The following is a 17,946-nucleotide window of genomic DNA, read 5'->3' as shown; positions in this document are numbered from 1 at the left end:
CACACCAAACTAGCCCTTAGACTATACGAATTTGTACTCCCTCTGTAAAGATAGGAGACATGCAAACTTTACTTTGAGGTGTCTTCTTCTCTTTTGCCTCTGATTTTCAGTCTTAAGTAGAAACTTTAAGGTTTTAAAAAATCCATTAGATCTTGTCCTAGGAGGCTAGGACAAAGGAACTGCCTTGTACAATTTCAAACTATAGAATCTAATGGTACAAAGAACCATGAACAGGTTCTGATCTTTAGTCTCTGTTAAGACATGCTTATTACTTCATTAAATTGTCAAATGTCATTAATCTTTTACATGGAACTACTTATTGCTTTATGTAAATTAAGTTTTTTATGAGATAAAACAGTGCCATGTCTGTGATGTTATATGTTTATTAATATCAACATTATGCTGCAGGAAAGATGTGCTGGTGCTGACACTATTTCTCTTGTTGCTCGATTATTGCATAGATCTAAAGCTCATCTTCAGTCGATGCTTCTGCAAAATAATGCAACTATAGTTGAAGATTTCTATGTGCATTTGGTATGTCTTTGACTGCATTTAAAGAAAACATTAGTCATGGTAGCTTGGGATATTGCTAAATGATATGGACGAAGTTAAAATTTTGCTTGTGATAATAACAATAATGATGATGATCTAAAAAATTGGTTGGTGTTTGGTCAAGTAAAACTTCAATGGCAAATTCAATCTTGTAATTTTATTTTAAATAAGTACCATAATCTGCTATGTTTGTAAGATATTATTCTGAATATAAAAATTTGCATTTGTTGTCTCATAAATTGTCATATTGTACTGATACTGCTTAACAGACTATCACATATTTAACATTGGATAGTCCTTGCCAAAATGCACACAAAGTGCATGCATGTGTTTATGCACAGTGGGGGTGTACGCATGCCTGTGTTTTATCCGCTTTACATATGGATTATTTTAGTTCAGCATATTGGAATTTCACCTCTTAGTATGGATAATCAATAAACGATGCTGGCAGACGCTGTTCGTGGACCAATGTTACCTACGTTATTTATATATTTGTAGATTTACAAGATTAACGCAAGTCAAATTAGGTTCAGAAATGATGCCTAAAGAAAGAGGGAGAGCGGATATTAAAGAACTTGGCTTTGTCATGCTATATGTTCCCTATTTAAACAATTTGATTTTAGTTAAAAATGATAGTGTATCTTTTAATAAACCATGGAATTTTTTCATTTTCTTTTACAAAAAGCATGTACTTTTATTCTTATCAGGGAAGTTACCAAATTACCAAGTATGGATCAACTTTGTCCTTGATAGGATTGGACAGTGACATTAATCTCAGCAAGTGTTCCAACTGAAAGATGTGTTTTTTTTTTTTTTTTACTACATAGTAATTATCGTTACAGAAATTCTAGATTTGAATGAACTTGATGGAAGGAAATTTTTTTTTTTTGGCTTGTCAGGTCGATTCTGTACCAGATCTTACAGAGCATATTCATAGAACGACTGCAAGATTACTTCTCCATATTGATGGGTAAGTCATAAGAGCATAGCTCAGCTGGTTTATATGTTCCAAATAAATGTTCTACCTTTTGAATAAAATGAATAGTATTTTACACTTGTAGACTGGTTGAATAATGTGAGTCAATTTGATGAAAGCCTGAGGTTAACATGTGTAATCGTGTGTTGAATTTTAATTTTATTCCATGTATTAGTATTTTTGTATTGGTATCTGTGACTTTGTTACAGGAATGCTAACATGTTAACCTTTGTGTTATTATAACTAGTTACATATATAGAACTAAATGCAACATGATAAAGGAACTATAAACTTATAAGCCAAACAGTTTGAATCAATTGACTAATTTTAACAGTCACAAGGTCAAGTCAGAAGAAGTGTGGACCAATACCAACAATGATGCAAGATATTCCACATAGTAATATATCTCAAACTTTAGAGCTATAGGACTGAAGTTGAGCCCACTGTGGGGTGTATTTGGAATTTTATATCATAATAGGTTTAGGCTTTAGTACAGTTCTATGGGTTCTTTCCTTAGTAATGGTTTCTGTGGGACCTTTTCTTTGTAAATGGGATAAGATGTGTCTATTACCCTGCATATGTGGCTTTAGTAGTTTTAGGTCTAGTTTGAGCAGTTAGTGTTTTTAATTTTGGAGTCATAATCTAGTTATGGCTATAACACAACTTTTAGTCTACAAGTCAATGTACTTCAGTGGAGAACAATGCAACATCGAGTTTTCCTGTAATTTCAAGGCTTTTAAAGCAATATATGTTGCCATTTAGATTTTTGGTTGGAACTGTGATTCCCTTATATATTCTTCTCATTCTTCAACTTTCCCCTAAAATTTATAATGAGAAATTCTGGCATCTTGTTTATTAAAATTCTAGGGACTTGTTTATTAGAAGTTCACTCACAACTGTAATAAAGACTAAATTTTGGTTCAGTCTCCCTCGGAGCCTAGATTTTAAATGGAAATCAAGGGTAATTAGTAGTTGATTATAAAAGAAGCGGCCCATTTATCAACTACTAATTACCCTTGATTTTCTCTAGAACGACATTTAAAATTCGCATACCACATTAATAACAGTTTTACTACTTCCATAAGTTATCACTTAACAATTCAAAACCTTAGGTAATAATAATCTTAATGCATGGACAAATCTGCTCTGATTCCTTTTTTATATACTAATTTATCAAATTGAATGGATGGCATCCTTAATTTATTTGTGGAGCATTCTTTTTAGATTTGACTGGCAAGCATTTCTGGCAGGTATGTTGATCGAATATCAAATGCTAAATGGGAGGTTAAAGAACTTGGATTAGAGCATAATGGGTATGTTTTCCTGGAATCTTGCTTTTATCTTGAACTTACTTTTTTCTACTAGGGGTTTGTCATCTAATTGTGACAGTAAATTTGGTTATGAATGTTTAATGTTGTGCAAAAATTGTCTTCTATGGTCATGCGAACACTTCAATTAGAATATCAAGAATCTGTTACAAGCTCTTTTAGCATTAATATTAGGAGATCATGGTAACCGCATGTATGTTATGTCCTGGGTGCTTTGTAGTTTTAAAGAGCTTCTGGGCATTTATGGACCTCCATGTTGAATTCGTTTGTGATTTAACTCCCCAAAATTCCTTTGTCAATAGACTCTTTTCTGCATTAGGATATCAAACGTGCGAAAATCCTTATAATGTTTTGCATTTTGAAAATGTTATGATAATCTAGAAGCTGAAAAATGAAGATAGAAAATACTACACGAAAGTTCCTATGAATACGCACGTGTGTGTGTGTTTGTATATAAATGCATATGTTAGACATTTTAAGATCACACCTGCATAATTAAATAAAGAAGCTTGGTTAACAGTCTGTCATTAACCAAATTTTATATGAAGATGAAACTGAAATTAATAGAGACACCAAATGGACAGAAGCTTTTTTAATGAAGAAATACAGTTAGGTTTGGAAATAAAAGGAGACATGAGAGTAGAAAAAGTGTCTTAAATTTGACCAAATAATAATATTTATTTTTTGTTATTTATGATTAAATAATAATTAAAAAAAAAAACACTAAATGAACCACGTAATGAGTCGTATTGGTGAAAAATGCACCATTGTATGGGCCTTGGCTTTTCGGGAGTCTGCTAACAAGATTACCGTGTAATATACCTGGCAAAGAAAAGACTACTACATAATTTATAAAGCATCAAAATGCTTGTACCTGCCCTGACAAATGGCTTCCAAAAATCAGAACAGGATCTCACCTTCTGCCATTTTCTAATAGATTAGAACAAGATCTCACCTTGTGCTGCTCTAGGGTCTGATTAAAGTCCCATTAGGCCTCTAGTTTCCACAAGGGGTTGAGATTATAGAAGTTATATAACCCAATTGGAGTAAGAAATGGAACGTGAAAGGTGTTAGCATCGACCGTGAATAGTGCCGCATTCTGAAAATTCAGGTGAAGTGTTTGACCTACAACATGTAGTAGTATCTCCTCCATGGCACACCATTAGCTTTGACCGCTCGGCTCAATGCCTTCGGGGTTTAGAGGTGCTTCTTTGCTTCGCCTACTGCAACTGCCACTTGTCTGTTGGCCCACCTAACAGAGTCTGGTGCTCTCATGATTAAATGCAGCAAACCAAACAATGTTTTCATTAATAATGTGGTAAACCAGTCAATCTTTTGGTTGCATAAGGAGGACAACGCATTATCATCAATCTTTTGGTGTCATTTTTTAAAGTATTATTTAAGGGATTGTTTTCTTTCGCCCAGACTCATTTATCATTTCTTGACTTCATTTTTCTCTTTTTCTAATTCTCTTTTACAATTTCTTCTCATTTGAATCTTATTTTGCCTCCAGAGCTTACATGGTGCCTTTCGCTTTCACTGTTCTGTTTCTGTTCTTTGACAGTGTTGAAAATTTAAAGTCAAATGGGTTGCATTTATCTCCATATAATTTACCAAAGGGTTCAAGAGTTGTGTGTGAAAATGGATTGGGGGATATAGCATGTGGATTAAATGAGGAAGACGAGAAAATTCAACAAAGAGGAGAAGTGGAGAATTTAACTATCTTTTTGAATTATTAAGATTTTGATCAATCATAATAGTATTTAGTACCTAACTGGCATTTTGCATATATGTCTGATATTCTGGCATCTTGAGAGAAATGATGAAACTATCTAGGGTAACAATCTTTTAGAGGACCATTACCCGTCACAAGCCAAAGCAAATAAGCAATATAAGAATTCTTGCCAAGAACTATGATCAAATTTCACGAAAGGAATAAATAACAAACCTGGGTGATAAATTCTCATTGGGAAAATTGTGTATACATTGCATGTCCATCTTTATTAATAATCAGAACATGCTTTTGGTTATCAGATCCCCTCAGGAATCTCCAAAGCCATCTACCAAAACCATGTTGTTCAGCCCTGCAACTACTTCTCTTGATATGGGTTCTTGGAGAGGCATGCAAATCATCCCTCACTTTGTCTCGTGTTTGAATAAGCAAAGCTTCAACTTATGCTTGATCACAAGCCACTAGGAACAGCAAGTCAATAGCTTTATGGTTTTTTTTACCCCATAGTCCACCACCAGGCACATGGGCACCAGACAATTACTGGAAAATTTCTGGGGTAGCACTAGGGGATTTGAACTTCCAACTTCCAATATTTTAGGTAAGAGGCTTGTCGTTAGGTTATCACCTTGGGGTAATATCTTTATGGAATTTCTGTCTATGACATAAGTGTGGATGTACCAATTCTCAAACTTTTTTCTTAGGGTTAAATTTTATTTACTTATGATATCGAGTAATTTTATGCTACTTGGTTGTTTAAAATATTTCTGAGATTCTGGGAAGGTGGAATTTGAACTACACTTTTGGTTTTCATTCCTAATGAAGCAGCATAAATTTGGTAGTTTGTCAGTTTGGTTGAGACCTTATGAATGATGCTTCCACACCCCCTCCCCACCTTCTCTCCCTTCCTCTGCTCAATTCATTCCATGTTGCGAGTCTTCTTGTATTTGGCAATTGGTTCACAATTGAAAACTTCTATGGGTTTTACTAGTTTCAGAGATATATATATATTTTTTTCAATAGAAAATAAAATATGTTGAAGTTAAGGGTTTAGTCAGAAGGGAAGAGGAATTAGATTGTGGCAATTAAAGTTCATTACAATATTATCTATTTAGTTGGGCTTCGACCATAGAGAAGACGTGGGTTGAATAATTTTAGGCAAACGGATTTTTTTTTTTTTTTTTTCAGAATTGTGATAAAAAAAGATGCAGCAATGCCATTGTTGAAATTAATTTTCTCATTGATGGTCTTTTTATTTTTGAATTAATCATAAATAAATGAGCCATGCCATTCTCTAAATGATTCATGTTTGTATGGCATTACTCTTGTGGTTTTTGACCTATAGACAATCACGTAGTAGTACCAGCTTTTTTGTGGGTTTTATCTCTCTGTGGTTCACAAATGTTTTCAAATCTTTCGAAACGAAAGAATATCAGGGAAAGACACATTTGCTTTTCAATTTTGTAATTCTATCTGTTTTTCTGTTGGAACTGAGGTCATATGTTTCAGCATTTCTACAATCTTGTGACAAGTGTTCATATTTTAGATGAGATCTCTTCAAAATTCCTTCTGTTTCTATCCTTGTTAACGAGATCACAACCAATAATTGACTTGTGTGCTGACTACTTATTAATAGGTATGTTGATTTGTTGTTGGGAGAATTTAAGCATTACAAGACGAGACTTGTTCATGGAGGAATTCAGAAGGAGGTAAGGACTGGCGTTAATAATATCAGACAGCATCCTAAATTAATAATGTCTCCTCTTTCTCCCCTCTTCAATTCCCAGCAAACAGCATTATCTAAATTTGAGATTGTTAACTTCTCATATTTCACTTATATGTAGCATCTCTGTTGTATCAAAAATTTCAAAATCTTTTCCATATATATTTAGGATTTACTCATAAAGGTCATCATTTGCGTACAATGTCTAATTGATGTAGGACTTTAAGGTAGGCCTCAAATAGTTGAATGTTGAAAGATTTAGTGGATGAAATATATGATAGTATAAGGCCTGAGTTTAGAATCTGATTGTAAGAGTGTAGGGTTTACAATTAAAGAGGAAGGATAAGGTACAAAAGAAGCCTACAGAAGGCACACTAATAGGAGCTAGGTATCACACCCTAGAGTTTGTGAATTACTCGCAAGAAAATTTGGTAAGGCCCACACACTCGTTCAACCATTCCTAAAAACACAATATTACACTCCTTTTTGTCAAAGTTCCCACTCATAATCATGTAACTCTTAGATTTACATCATAATGGGCTAATAGTTCCTACTCATTCTCATATGACTCTTACCTACATCATAACGGAGGTAACCCATATGATTTATGTGCTCATCAACCATCAGTCTAGCCCTCTTACATCTTACATTGGATCCTTTGTGTGAGATTTCACTCTATTGCGTCACCCTCATGTCTGCATGGGAGAAGAAAGGCAAAAGATGTGATTTAAATCCTTTTTGAGTGTAATAACCAGATTTTGTTTCTCCTCCATCATTCTGCAATACTACTATGATAAAGGCTTGCTTTGAAATTTCACTAGTCCACAAGCCCAGATGTTGCATGTGTTGAGAGAAATATATTTCACCAATTTGTTCATTAAAACCATGATTTTAAATTTTTGCACCTTAAATTAGAACTGCGTTCCTATTGTACAACATTTCACTCTATTGAGGTCCGCATGTGTGAAACGGGTAAGAGATGAAAATGAAATTATCTTGGGTTCATGTGGTCATAAAATACGGCAGACCTGAAAAATAACAAAAAAATATGAATTTTCTAGTGTATGGGAAGAAAGATGGATTCTTTGGGGCCTTAGACCCCGGTTCCTCTATTGTTTAAGGGACACGTTCCCCTTTTGAACGCCTTTTTTATTTCATTATTACTTACCAAAAAAAAATGGGAAGAAAGATGGCGTCAGAGCACTTTTGGTCCCAGATCAGTTGGATGGTCTTAAGTTAAATTTATGGTCTGAAGATTATAGAAGAAAACATCAATTTAAAGCAGTCTATTAAGCTAAGCTTAAGAAGTTACACAAAAGCTACATTGAATTCTGTTAAATTGTAGTTTGTGTTAAAGTACTAGTTGTTTGCTAGGTGGAATGCTGGAACTTGTAAAAACATTAGCCTAAAGTTCCATTGAGTTGTAGGAAGTAGTGGGTTCTAGGGAAAAAAAAAAAACTCAATTCTTTCCTCTGCTATGAATTCAGGTTCAAGACCTCCTCTTGGAATGTGGAGTTGATAATGTTGCTGAAACTCTCATTGAAGGTTTATCACGAGTGAAGAGGTGTACAGATGAGGGACGGGCTCTCATGTCTTTAGATCTTCAGGTTTGGTTTGAACAAATAACAGATGCTACAATTTTGTTGTGTACTTGTTTTGTTTATTGTTTGGTGTGTTTTTAAGGTTGAGAGTGCTCTGTGTATCCTTTTAGGTTTTGATCAATGGCCTACAGCATTTTGTCTCCACAAATGTGAGACCAAAATTACAAATGGTTGAAACTTTCATCAAGGTGAGCATAAGATGCTTCTCAGTTTGTTTGGAACTAGAAGTTGTAGTGTGGAACAAGTCAGTTGCAGTCTGTCTTGTTTGTTTGTCTTAGATGCTTCTCAGCTGTCGGTGTTCGTGAAACGTAGTTCTGTATCATATGATTATTAACTGCCATACTGTCTCCACTCTCTAAACAGGCCTACTACCTTCCAGAAACTGAATACGTGCACTGGGCTCGTGCTCATCCGGTAAGAGAATTCCCCCATGAAGCTAGGTCACAAATTTTTACATATTTAAATTGCTTCGACTTTTTTCTCCCCTGGAAATGCTATGGTTACAATTAACACGTGCAAGTTCTTAATCGTCTCCAGGAATATAGTAAAAGTCAAATCATAGGGCTGGTGAACCTCGTTGCCACGATGAAAGGTTGGAAAAGAAAAACCAGGTTGGAAGTATTAGAAAAGATAGAATCAGGAATGTAGCTTCCTGCAATGATACATAAGATCTCAAGCATATAAAGTTTTTTATTTTCCTTATTTTTTTCCCTTTTATGATTGATGTAAATTGGATAGTTTCTTGGTCTCGCCAATTTATAGAGTGAACATCTCAAGGTTGTATATCTCCTTCCTGAGTTTGTATTATAAAACCTTCCCTTCAAAGAAACATCAAATGTAATTTTTAGTCATATCATACGGCAAATAATGAGTTCAATTCAGCATGGTATTGTGTAGCTTCCAATTTCTCCTCCCTCGTGACCATAAGCGAACTCTAGCTCATAATTATAATTTGTACACATGGAAAGAAAACTGTACGGCATCGTGTGATAGTTTTTTCAAAACCTAGTTCCCATTTTATTAAGTCAAAAATATGAATAAGAGCAATTGTTTTATACTTGTTGATTTGTATGATTTTTGCGTAGTTCATAAAAAAGTTGGGTGGTGTGTTAAAAATTCACCTTTGGTTAATGGCCATATGATCGGTTATATTTAGAAATGCCAAACAATGGTTTGCAATTTCATTTACTATGCGTTTGTACAACTAGGAGGGAAAATAAATGATCATGTGGCTATAATGAAACAGTGGTGGGAAGAACTTTTTTTTAAATATATATATATATATATATATTTTATTGCACTATACAAATCAAGAATTCATGATTTATTTTCAATGAAAAGGGACAAAATGGATAATTAAAGAAGACCTCCTTGCTTCACTTTTCTGAGTTCATTTTTATTTTTTAGATCTCTTTTTTTGATGGTAATTGGGTTGAAAGGCAACTAATTTAATAGAATAGTTTAACCAAATAGATTCCAACTCACTTCTCCTTTCCTTTCACTTGGGGGATAACCAAAATGCTATTAAAAATATTAGGCTTATCAAGCGTAGATTTTTTCTATTATGACCTCTCTAATTTCAAGGTTAGGTAACATAAATTTTGCAAAAAAAAAAAAATGATTCTTGCAACAAATAGTTGCAGTAAATTGCTAAACTTACTATTTTAATTTGTTAATTATGTAACAAATAAGACATTGGACTTCTTCACTTAGTTGTATTTGGTATCACTAGTTAATTAAAAATTATTCGGTTAGGCAATTTACTGCAAATGTTAGGTGTGAGTATCACTAATCATTTTGAAAAGATCAAAAAATTGTTTTGTTTTTTTTTTTTTTTTAACGATAATTGGGTTGAAAGACAACTAATTTAATAGACTAGTTTAACCAAATAAATTCCAACTCTCTTCTCCTTTCCTTTCACTTGGGGGATAACCAAAATGCTATTAAAAATATTAGGCTTATAGATTTTTTCTATTATTACCTCTCTAATTTCAAGGCTAGGTAACATAGATTCTGAAATGAAAATGATTCTTGTAACAAATAGTTACAATAAATGGTTAGACCTACTATTTTAATTGGTCAATTATGCAATAAATAAGAAAGTGGAGCCCATCACTTAGTTGTATTTGATATAAATAGTTAATTAAAAATTATTGGGTTAGACAATTCACTGCAAGTGTCAAGTGTGAGTGTTATAAACAGGTCAAGACTAAGTGCCAAGTAGGATCCGGAGAGGGATCCAATATTGCGCGCATATATAAGGTAGGCTGTGGGACATTCTTGAAAGGTTCAGAGGGGGTGGAGGAACCTTTGCCGGTGAAGTTGCCCAATACAGTAAGAACAATGGGTTGTAGCCTTTCCTATTTCTTTGTCCAGGGGATCTAAAAGCTCTACTCATTTTGAAAAGATCAAAAAATAGTTTATTTATTTATTGAAATTGGACATCTTTTAATTATGTTTTTCAGATAATTTAGTTCTCAGAAAATAAATAAATAAAAGCTGTATTTTTTTTATTATTATTATTATTTTTTTTTAGGCAAGTCACACACAACAAAGCTCCAACCCTTTTCCTCTCACTTTTCCTCCTCTTTGAGAGGAGGGAGTTCAACTCATACCATTGAGCTAATAATGGTTTATTTATTGAAATTGGACATCTTTTAATTATGTTTTTCAGATAATTTAGTTCTCAGAAAATAAATAAATAAAAGCTGTATTTTTTTTATTATTATTATTATTTTTTTTTAGGCAAGTCACACACAACAAAGCTCCAACCCTTTTCCTCTCACTTTTCCTCCTCTTTGAGAGGAGGGAGTTCAACTCATACCATTGAGCTAATAATGGTTTATTTGTTAAAATGTTTCGTTTTTGTTCTCTAGAAAACTGAAGCAAATAGATCATTGGGGAAAAGTGAGAAAAACACTGTTATTATTTTAAATTTTGGCAAATAACACCCCTAGCGGTTTTATTTTATTTTATATATATAAATCCGTTAAGTTTTATAAAAAATAATAAAGAAGGGCTTATGTAGTGTATATAATCCCCTTAAGTTTGAAAAATGAGCAAAAACAATGCTTGAAGTCACTGTTAAAATATAAAATTCCATAAACACCCTTTCATATTCCGATAATGCCCTTATATATATATATATATATATATATATTATATATATACACATTGCAGTTGTAAGCAATGACCACTCCGGCGATCTTGTCGGAATGTGAGGAAGTCGAGAACAACCTGGTTTGGTCGCTGCCAGCGATGATTGGCTTCATTGCCAGCACACCCTTTCATATTCTGATAATGCCCTTATATATATATATTATATATATATACACATTGCAGTTGTAAGCAATGACCACTCCGGCGACCTTGTCGGAATGTGAGGAAGCCGAGAGCAACCTGGTTTGGTCGTTGCCAGCGATGATTGGCTTCATTGCCAGCACACCATTTCATATTCTGATAATGCCCTTATATATATTATATATATATATATACACATTGCAGTTGTAAGCAATGACCACTCCGGCGACCTTGTCGGAATGTGAGGAAGCCGAGAGCAACCTGGTTTGGTCGCTGCTAGCGATGACGAGGAAGAAGAGACCCAAAAAAAAAAAAAAAAAAACCGAAAAAAAAAAGGGAGACTTTAGTCATTTCATATTTAATTAATTTTTTTACTTATTTTTTATTTAATTATAGAGGGATGCTTTAGTCTTTTCAATATTTAAGTCCTTATATGCTCCAAAATTAAATATTAATGATTTTTTACGAGTTATATGCTCTATATTCACGGCATAAGGTGTGTTATGCTCTCGACCCTACATCCTTTTATAATTTAAGGGTACATTGCTAACTTAAAAGATAACTAAAACAAAATCTGGAGTACAACGAAACAAAACATGAAAAATGCAACCTGTTTCTGAATTTCAGAATTTCTTCCTTCTTCGAGTAAAAAATAAATAACTAAAAATAGTGATAATGAGTAAAAATACATTAACATTCAACACGACTCAAAAAATAAAAGAAAAATAATACTCCGTGAGTAATTATTCCAGTGAAGCAAGTACATCATAAATAAATTGAAGCCTGTGCGGGTTTCTTTCACATCAATGTGTCTGTTAGAGTATTACTATATATAAATTTGGCTGTTGACTGTGCCACATCAATGGTGTACCATCTCTCTCTCACCAACCCCATCTTTGTGTATTCATATTGGGTTGCTGTGTAGTTGTTCACTGTGTTTTCTGTGTGTGTATCTTTTCACTCTACTTGGAAGCAATCGGAGACTGTGTCATGCTACTTATCATATTCAATGCAACACATGGCTGATCAACCGGTACCTGCAAATTTATCAATCACAAACAACTTTCTTAGAATTGTGAAGATCTCTCTGTCACCGTCAGATCTTTGCTTGCTGTTCTTTTGAGTACTTTCACAATTAATGTCTTTAGGGTTAGTTTCATATATTCATTTCTTGCCACTTTCACCTCTAAGTAATTGAGAATGCCAACTTGTGAGGCTTCCTAGTAAAAAGTAATATAATGTTATAATTTAAGCATGGTACTGGAGGATTCAAATCCTCTCCGGTAACGATTTTTTGTTATTTTTACTGTTGGTAAATTTTATCTATATACAGAGAACCATGACAAAAATACAAATAAATAGTTAAATTTTCATCAGTATAGCAAGTAAATGTGATTTGTGTTGATTTAGTAATTAAGTGGTATATTTTTTTCCCCTACATAAAAGGTTGAGGAAATGGATGTGCATGATTCACCTAAAAATGATAATGATGTATGTATATTTAAATTCATATACATATACAAATACAATATATATATATATATATATATATATATATATATATAATCACATTCTCATGGTACTCTTATAATTTCTTTTAAGGGTTTGTCTTTATCTTAGTGTTGTATCTCAGATTCTCATCCCATTCTTATCTCTATATATATGTTTTTCCAAAATGGGGTAGGGATATTTTCTCACATTCTTATCTCTATATATATGTCCATTTAGAGAACTTGACAAACTACATAAAAGGTTGAGTCTATCCATTGATGCAAACACATATTGTGAACCACCAATGTGACACTACATCATTGTGGAGGTCAAAAGCAATAAAAGGACAATGATGACATTTCAAGAATGGCAACCAGAACAAAGACAAACGTGGTTATGGTAATGGTGTCATGAGAATAATATGTGGGGTGGTGAGTAGGACATGACAGCCATAATAATATATATAAATAAAACTGGCAGACAAAATATAATAGAATGAGAGACAATGGTGGATTATGTTTATGATGGTGGATTATGTTTATGATGGTGGTTTGACTTACAAAGTGGCCAGCTTTGAGAATCCAATAGAAATGGAAGTTCTTATGAGACTTGGTGAATGCCTTTGTGAGTGTATCACCTCCACAGTATATAGGAGTTCTATCCATACTCAAGAAGGTTTTGAGTCCTTCCCACCTGAAAAAAATGGTTGCAATGGATGTGAGATTGAGATGAAATAATCCACAAGTATGTATAAGATCGTAACGTGCTCTAGTCTAGATGGTATAAGTTCTCCTCTCCTTTTGGAAAGATTGAATATTCGAGGAGTCCGTCGGTGGGGACAAATATATACTATGGAGAAAAGAGAGAGAGAGAGGCTCTTACTTAAGCTTCTCAACCCATGCTTCAGTCCCCTTGGTTGCACAGATGACATCAAGCTAAAATAACCAACCAAAATTATGTCACTAATAAAAGAAGAAACTTGGATTATCAATCATACCTCCACACAATCACACCATGATTAAAATTACAATAAGATGGATTAAAAATAGAGTCATGACACAGAATCTGACAGTCGAACAACTCTGACTGGTTTGATGTGAGTGGGTCAGAGGGCCAGACAACTCTGACCAATTTAACATGAGTAGGAGCTGACGTCGTAATGATGCTTTCCTTAAACTATTCAACAAGTGCAATCAATTTGTGTTTCAATATAGGGTCATTCCTCAAATGTAGTAGCAATTTATTTAGTCAAACATTAGAGTCTTGAATGGCAGTGCTGCATGATACAATTAAAGGTCCATCTTGTTGTTTTGCCAGTGATAAATTGTTGAATAAAAAGACTATGCATTTAGGAATCTTACTTGTCCATTGTATACAGTCACATTGACTCCTTTAGCTAAGAGCTCATCGACCTGTAAAAAAGTAATCATAATGAATGAATGAAGATAAACAATAATAATAGTAGTAACCATATTTCAACGGCTAATTTCAAAGAATGCAACTACCTTCAATGAATATAAAGTCCTCCTAGATGAACCTAATTGACAAATTGACAAGGACATGTTTGGCATCAATTTTTTTTTTTATAGTAAAGTTGGGTCCCTTCTGAAAAATGTTCAGTGTAAGATGCCAAATTTTTCTCCTCCTTTCATCTTGGCAATCATATAGCACCTTCTCATTATACTTTTCCACAAGGTTCTTGTTCTTATTCTTCCAATATAATAACATGCAATAAAGCATTGAATTTGAAGAAGAAAGATTATATAGATAGAAAATACTTGATTGAGATTCTATACTCTTACACATTGGTTTTATTTTACTTTTTATTTTTATTTTTTATGTAACCCTCAATTATGCATTTAGTTGAAGAAAAGAACAACATAAAAAAAAAGCCATATCTCCAAGACCCTAGGGAAAATAAATGGGACTTCAAAATTAACTCTAGTTTAGTTTAACCAACAGAGTATTGCTATAGTTGACGATGGGTTTTTTCAGTTATTCTAATCAACCAGTGTCCAACAAAGACTCTTAATTAGTGACGGATAAGGACATGTCTCTCCTTTTAAAGTGTTCAAATCAACAATAGACACATCAGTCAGTCAGTCATCAAACATATAAATAGGACTAGCACTTAGTAACACCTTTTTAATTGAATTTATTGAATCAAACCATTAGATCAAGCTATTAGACACTAAAACTAAACCATTCCAACTTCTACAATTGTATGATAACTTTGTTACCTCATTGATTCTTGGTCTCATAAAATCACCAGCAAGTGCTGTGAAAACAAGATCAGACTGTCCACCCCATCTGCAAACACAGAACATATCCTTTTGTTAGGGGATAAATCATACCTTCAACTGTAAATTCTTTTTCGAATCGAAAGCAAACTCACGTCACATTTTCAGGGATAATCTTTAGCTTCTTTCTAACAACACCATTCATAACGCTATCAATGTCACCAGCAGAACCACCTGGAGACCTTCTTAAGGAATCAAGATATCTCGAATATCGCTTCAATGCAATTCCATTTTTTAGCTTGGTAGCTGTCAAGGATACAGGGTCCATTCCCGAATCCAACAGAAAGTTATAGAAATCCTGCAAAATCAAAATCAACAAAAAATAATGCGGATCATAAGCAACCACAACCACAACCACACACAGAAAAATGTAGACAATTTAAGGTGAAACGAGCACGTACAACATTATTACTGCTGGAGCTGATAATGTCCTCAAGTTCACTCCATGAATTTGTCGCATCTTCAAGCTGATTATTGGCAATTTGCTGCTGAATTCTCTTAGCTACACTGTTTTCAGAAATGGGCTTGTTAGGAAACAGAAATCCTCCAACTCTATAATATTACACACACTGATTTTTTAGTTCAGCAAGTGAGAAATGTGGACCTGCTTGATTTTTGCACACCACTGTTGTCAAGCCTTGAGAGATCTTTGAGAAGAGGACCCCATGAGAACTGCAATTATTTATAGGAAAGTGTTCCATATAGAAAAATTAGTGCATCAGTGTATGAACAAATGATTAGTTGAACAGCCCAAATAATCTACACTAAAAAAGACTACTTACAGTAAAATCTTCTGGTGATATCCAACTATCTCCCAAAGCAACTCCTAAAATTGTAGCAACAATTCAAAATTACAAGTTAGTCACCTTAAAGTTGCAATTAGGACAAAAAATCGATCGTATCCTAACAAGAACAAAAAAAAAAAAACAAAATTATCCATAAAATTGGGATAATGATTTGGAGTTTGAAAGTCGGACAACGACTTATTTATGCGAGTGGGGGCTAAAGTTATCATGATGACTCCCTATCGGTACTCTAAAAATGATCATGGAAACAGAATTACCGCAAATTTATGATTACCCATCTCGGGTTTCTCCGAATAATTCATAATCTTTGATTACATAAGATTGTTTAAAAAAGTAAATACCTCCAAGTCTAAGCTTCAATTTTCCAGCTTCTATAGCTTTTAGAGCTGATAATCCAAGAGTCACTGCATATTTTCCTCCATAGGACTCTGCAACAATATACAGAGGACTCGTTTGGAGATTCTCTTTTTTATTGAAAATTTCTATCAACAATGTAGTCAAATCAGCAGCTGCTTCATTATCAGTTTTCACAAACAGCTTATTATCCTCCACAAAACTGAATCCAGTCCCAACTGGATTATCCTATATTACACAATAAATAAATAAACAAATAAATTTAAGAACAATAATAAAACAAGCAAAATTTACACATTTCAATTGTTATCACATTGAAATCCAATGAACATAACTTACAACAAACAAGAGATCTGCCTTTTGCAGCCAAGTCGAATTCCGAGGCTTCATTTCAGTGTCCAATGGCCCAACTTCTTCAAAATTTCCAATACCAACTCCTGAAGCACCCTATATGTATAAATAAAAAACACACGCACACACACAATTTCAAATTCATACATTGATGGTAATCTAGAAAGATGGAAAAAAAAAAAAAGTTGTCAATCCGAATTTCATAATCCAAACATGAAATAAGCATATGGGGTTGTCATAATTGTTACATAATTGAAAGTAGCAATACTTACAGGCCCACCTTGCAACCAGAGAATTATTGGGTATGGCTTGTTTGGATCTTGGATTCTAGAAGGACTTTTGTAGTACCACCAGAACATATGTGCTTCTGCATCATAAGAACAATCCAAACACAATAAACCAAGTTCAGAATATTTGTTTACAGATATATAGAATTATTATGTATCTAAACATCAAAATGAATTGACAATTCTGAAGCATTTTAGCTTTTTACTTGGTCTGACTTCAACATATCCCCAGTCTTCTGATCCATCCTCTGTTCTTGCAACCTTGGCAAACCCTCCATGAAAAAGTGAAGCAAAGAAAAGAACAGAGACAAGAACAACAACAACATAGGACTTTTCCATTTCAAAAACAAAACAAAAAATCAAATACCCAGTTCAGAGATTGAAAAACAATGTCCAAAAATGAGATTATCAACTGTTTGGGTATATATGTGTGTGTGTTTTTACAAGGCTTATTGGATTGGTACTATCATTGGTTTCCGTCTACAACAGAAATCCCAAAAAAAGTGGCAAAAGAATAGAAAACAAACTGAAAAAAGACCAGACACTTGACTTTACAGATATATCCAGTTGAATTCCAATTTATTTATATATAGATACGCAACATACGTGTACGTATAAACTATAGTACCATATATATATATATATATATATATATATATATGTATGTATAAATTGTGAAACGGTGGCGGAGGCACGGTGAATGCATATTAAATAGAATTAATAAAGATCTATAGTAAATAGCACTATACTCATAATTCGTTTTGGCGCTACTCTATATTAAGTAATCTCCGGTAGATATTAGATGCGCTGTCAATTTGGTAAGTATGTGCGAAGGATGCCCAATAAATATTTAATAAATAAGATATAAATATTTCTTACTTTAAATGTTTATAATGATAAATATAAAATCACTCAATTTAAATGAATATTAAATAAAATTTAATATTTCTACTTTAAATATTTAAAATGATACAGTGTCCAACAGTCCATAGAAAAAATATAATATCACTCATTATAAATGTGAATAATGATATATGATTCGGACTTATCTCGTTATGATCTGAGTAATTTTAATTTACTTAAGTTTGTCAAAGACTTATATTTTTGGAATCCAAATATGCAAGTAAGGTTTTTATAAATTTTGTTTC

General features: G+C 33.3%; 2 protein-coding genes across 3 annotated transcripts in view; one reads left to right on the top strand and one right to left on the bottom strand.

Annotated features, from left to right (window-relative positions):
- LOC132269801 (uncharacterized) overlaps positions 1-8,793 on the top strand; it is a 37,454-nt gene extending 28,661 nt beyond the window's left edge. For both annotated transcript variants that reach the window (XM_059771043.1, XM_059771041.1), the window contains exons 18-25: positions 409-534; positions 1,452-1,522; positions 2,779-2,841; positions 6,222-6,294; positions 7,796-7,915; positions 8,020-8,097; positions 8,273-8,323; positions 8,447-8,793. In XM_059771043.1, the coding sequence (XP_059627026.1) occupies positions 409-534; positions 1,452-1,522; positions 2,779-2,841; positions 6,222-6,294; positions 7,796-7,915; positions 8,020-8,097; positions 8,273-8,323; positions 8,447-8,557 (693 nt within the window). In that variant the 3' untranslated portion in view covers positions 8,558-8,793. The remainder of the gene's footprint in view (positions 1-408; positions 535-1,451; positions 1,523-2,778; positions 2,842-6,221; positions 6,295-7,795; positions 7,916-8,019; positions 8,098-8,272; positions 8,324-8,446) is intronic.
- Positions 8,794-11,806: 3,013 nt separating this feature from the next.
- Positions 11,807-17,385, bottom strand: LOC132269785 (serine carboxypeptidase-like 51). Its single transcript, XM_059771027.1, has 13 exons — positions 17,005-17,385; positions 16,784-16,878; positions 16,500-16,607; positions 16,148-16,388; positions 15,783-15,826; positions 15,605-15,672; positions 15,402-15,507; positions 15,096-15,298; positions 14,941-15,010; positions 14,062-14,112; positions 13,583-13,635; positions 13,261-13,393; positions 11,807-12,246 (listed from the first exon to the last, which is right to left on the bottom strand). The coding sequence occupies exons 1-13, from the start codon at positions 17,135-17,137 to the stop codon at positions 12,172-12,174; spliced, it is 1,380 nt and encodes a 459-aa protein (XP_059627010.1). The 5' UTR covers positions 17,138-17,385; the 3' UTR covers positions 11,807-12,171.
- Between the last annotated feature and the right edge of the window lie 561 nt (positions 17,386-17,946).

The sequence above is a fragment of the Cornus florida genome, unplaced genomic scaffold (assembly GCF_030987335.1).
Source record: "Cornus florida cultivar Cherokee Brave unplaced genomic scaffold, ASM3098733v1 CherokeeBrave_3.0.0_Hap2_Chr08, whole genome shotgun sequence".
NCBI classification, from domain to species: domain Eukaryota; kingdom Viridiplantae; phylum Streptophyta; class Magnoliopsida; order Cornales; family Cornaceae; genus Cornus; species Cornus florida.
Note: the sequence above shows the minus strand (reverse complement) of the source record. Positions and strands in the feature narration are given on the sequence as shown.

Excerpts from the sequence above, each read along its gene's own strand:
- LOC132269785 (XM_059771027.1), bottom strand. The coding sequence starts at position 17,137 with ATGGAAAAGTCCTATGTTGTTGTTGTTCTTGTCTCTGTTCTTTTCTTT. Across the intron at positions 16,879-17,004 it reads ATATGTTGAAGTCAGACCAA|AAGCACATATGTTCTGGTGG; the intron begins GTAAAAAGCTAA and ends CTTATGATGCAG. Across the intron at positions 16,389-16,499 it reads AGGCAGATCTCTTGTTTGTT|GATAATCCAGTTGGGACTGG; the intron begins GTAAGTTATGTT and ends TGTGTAATATAG.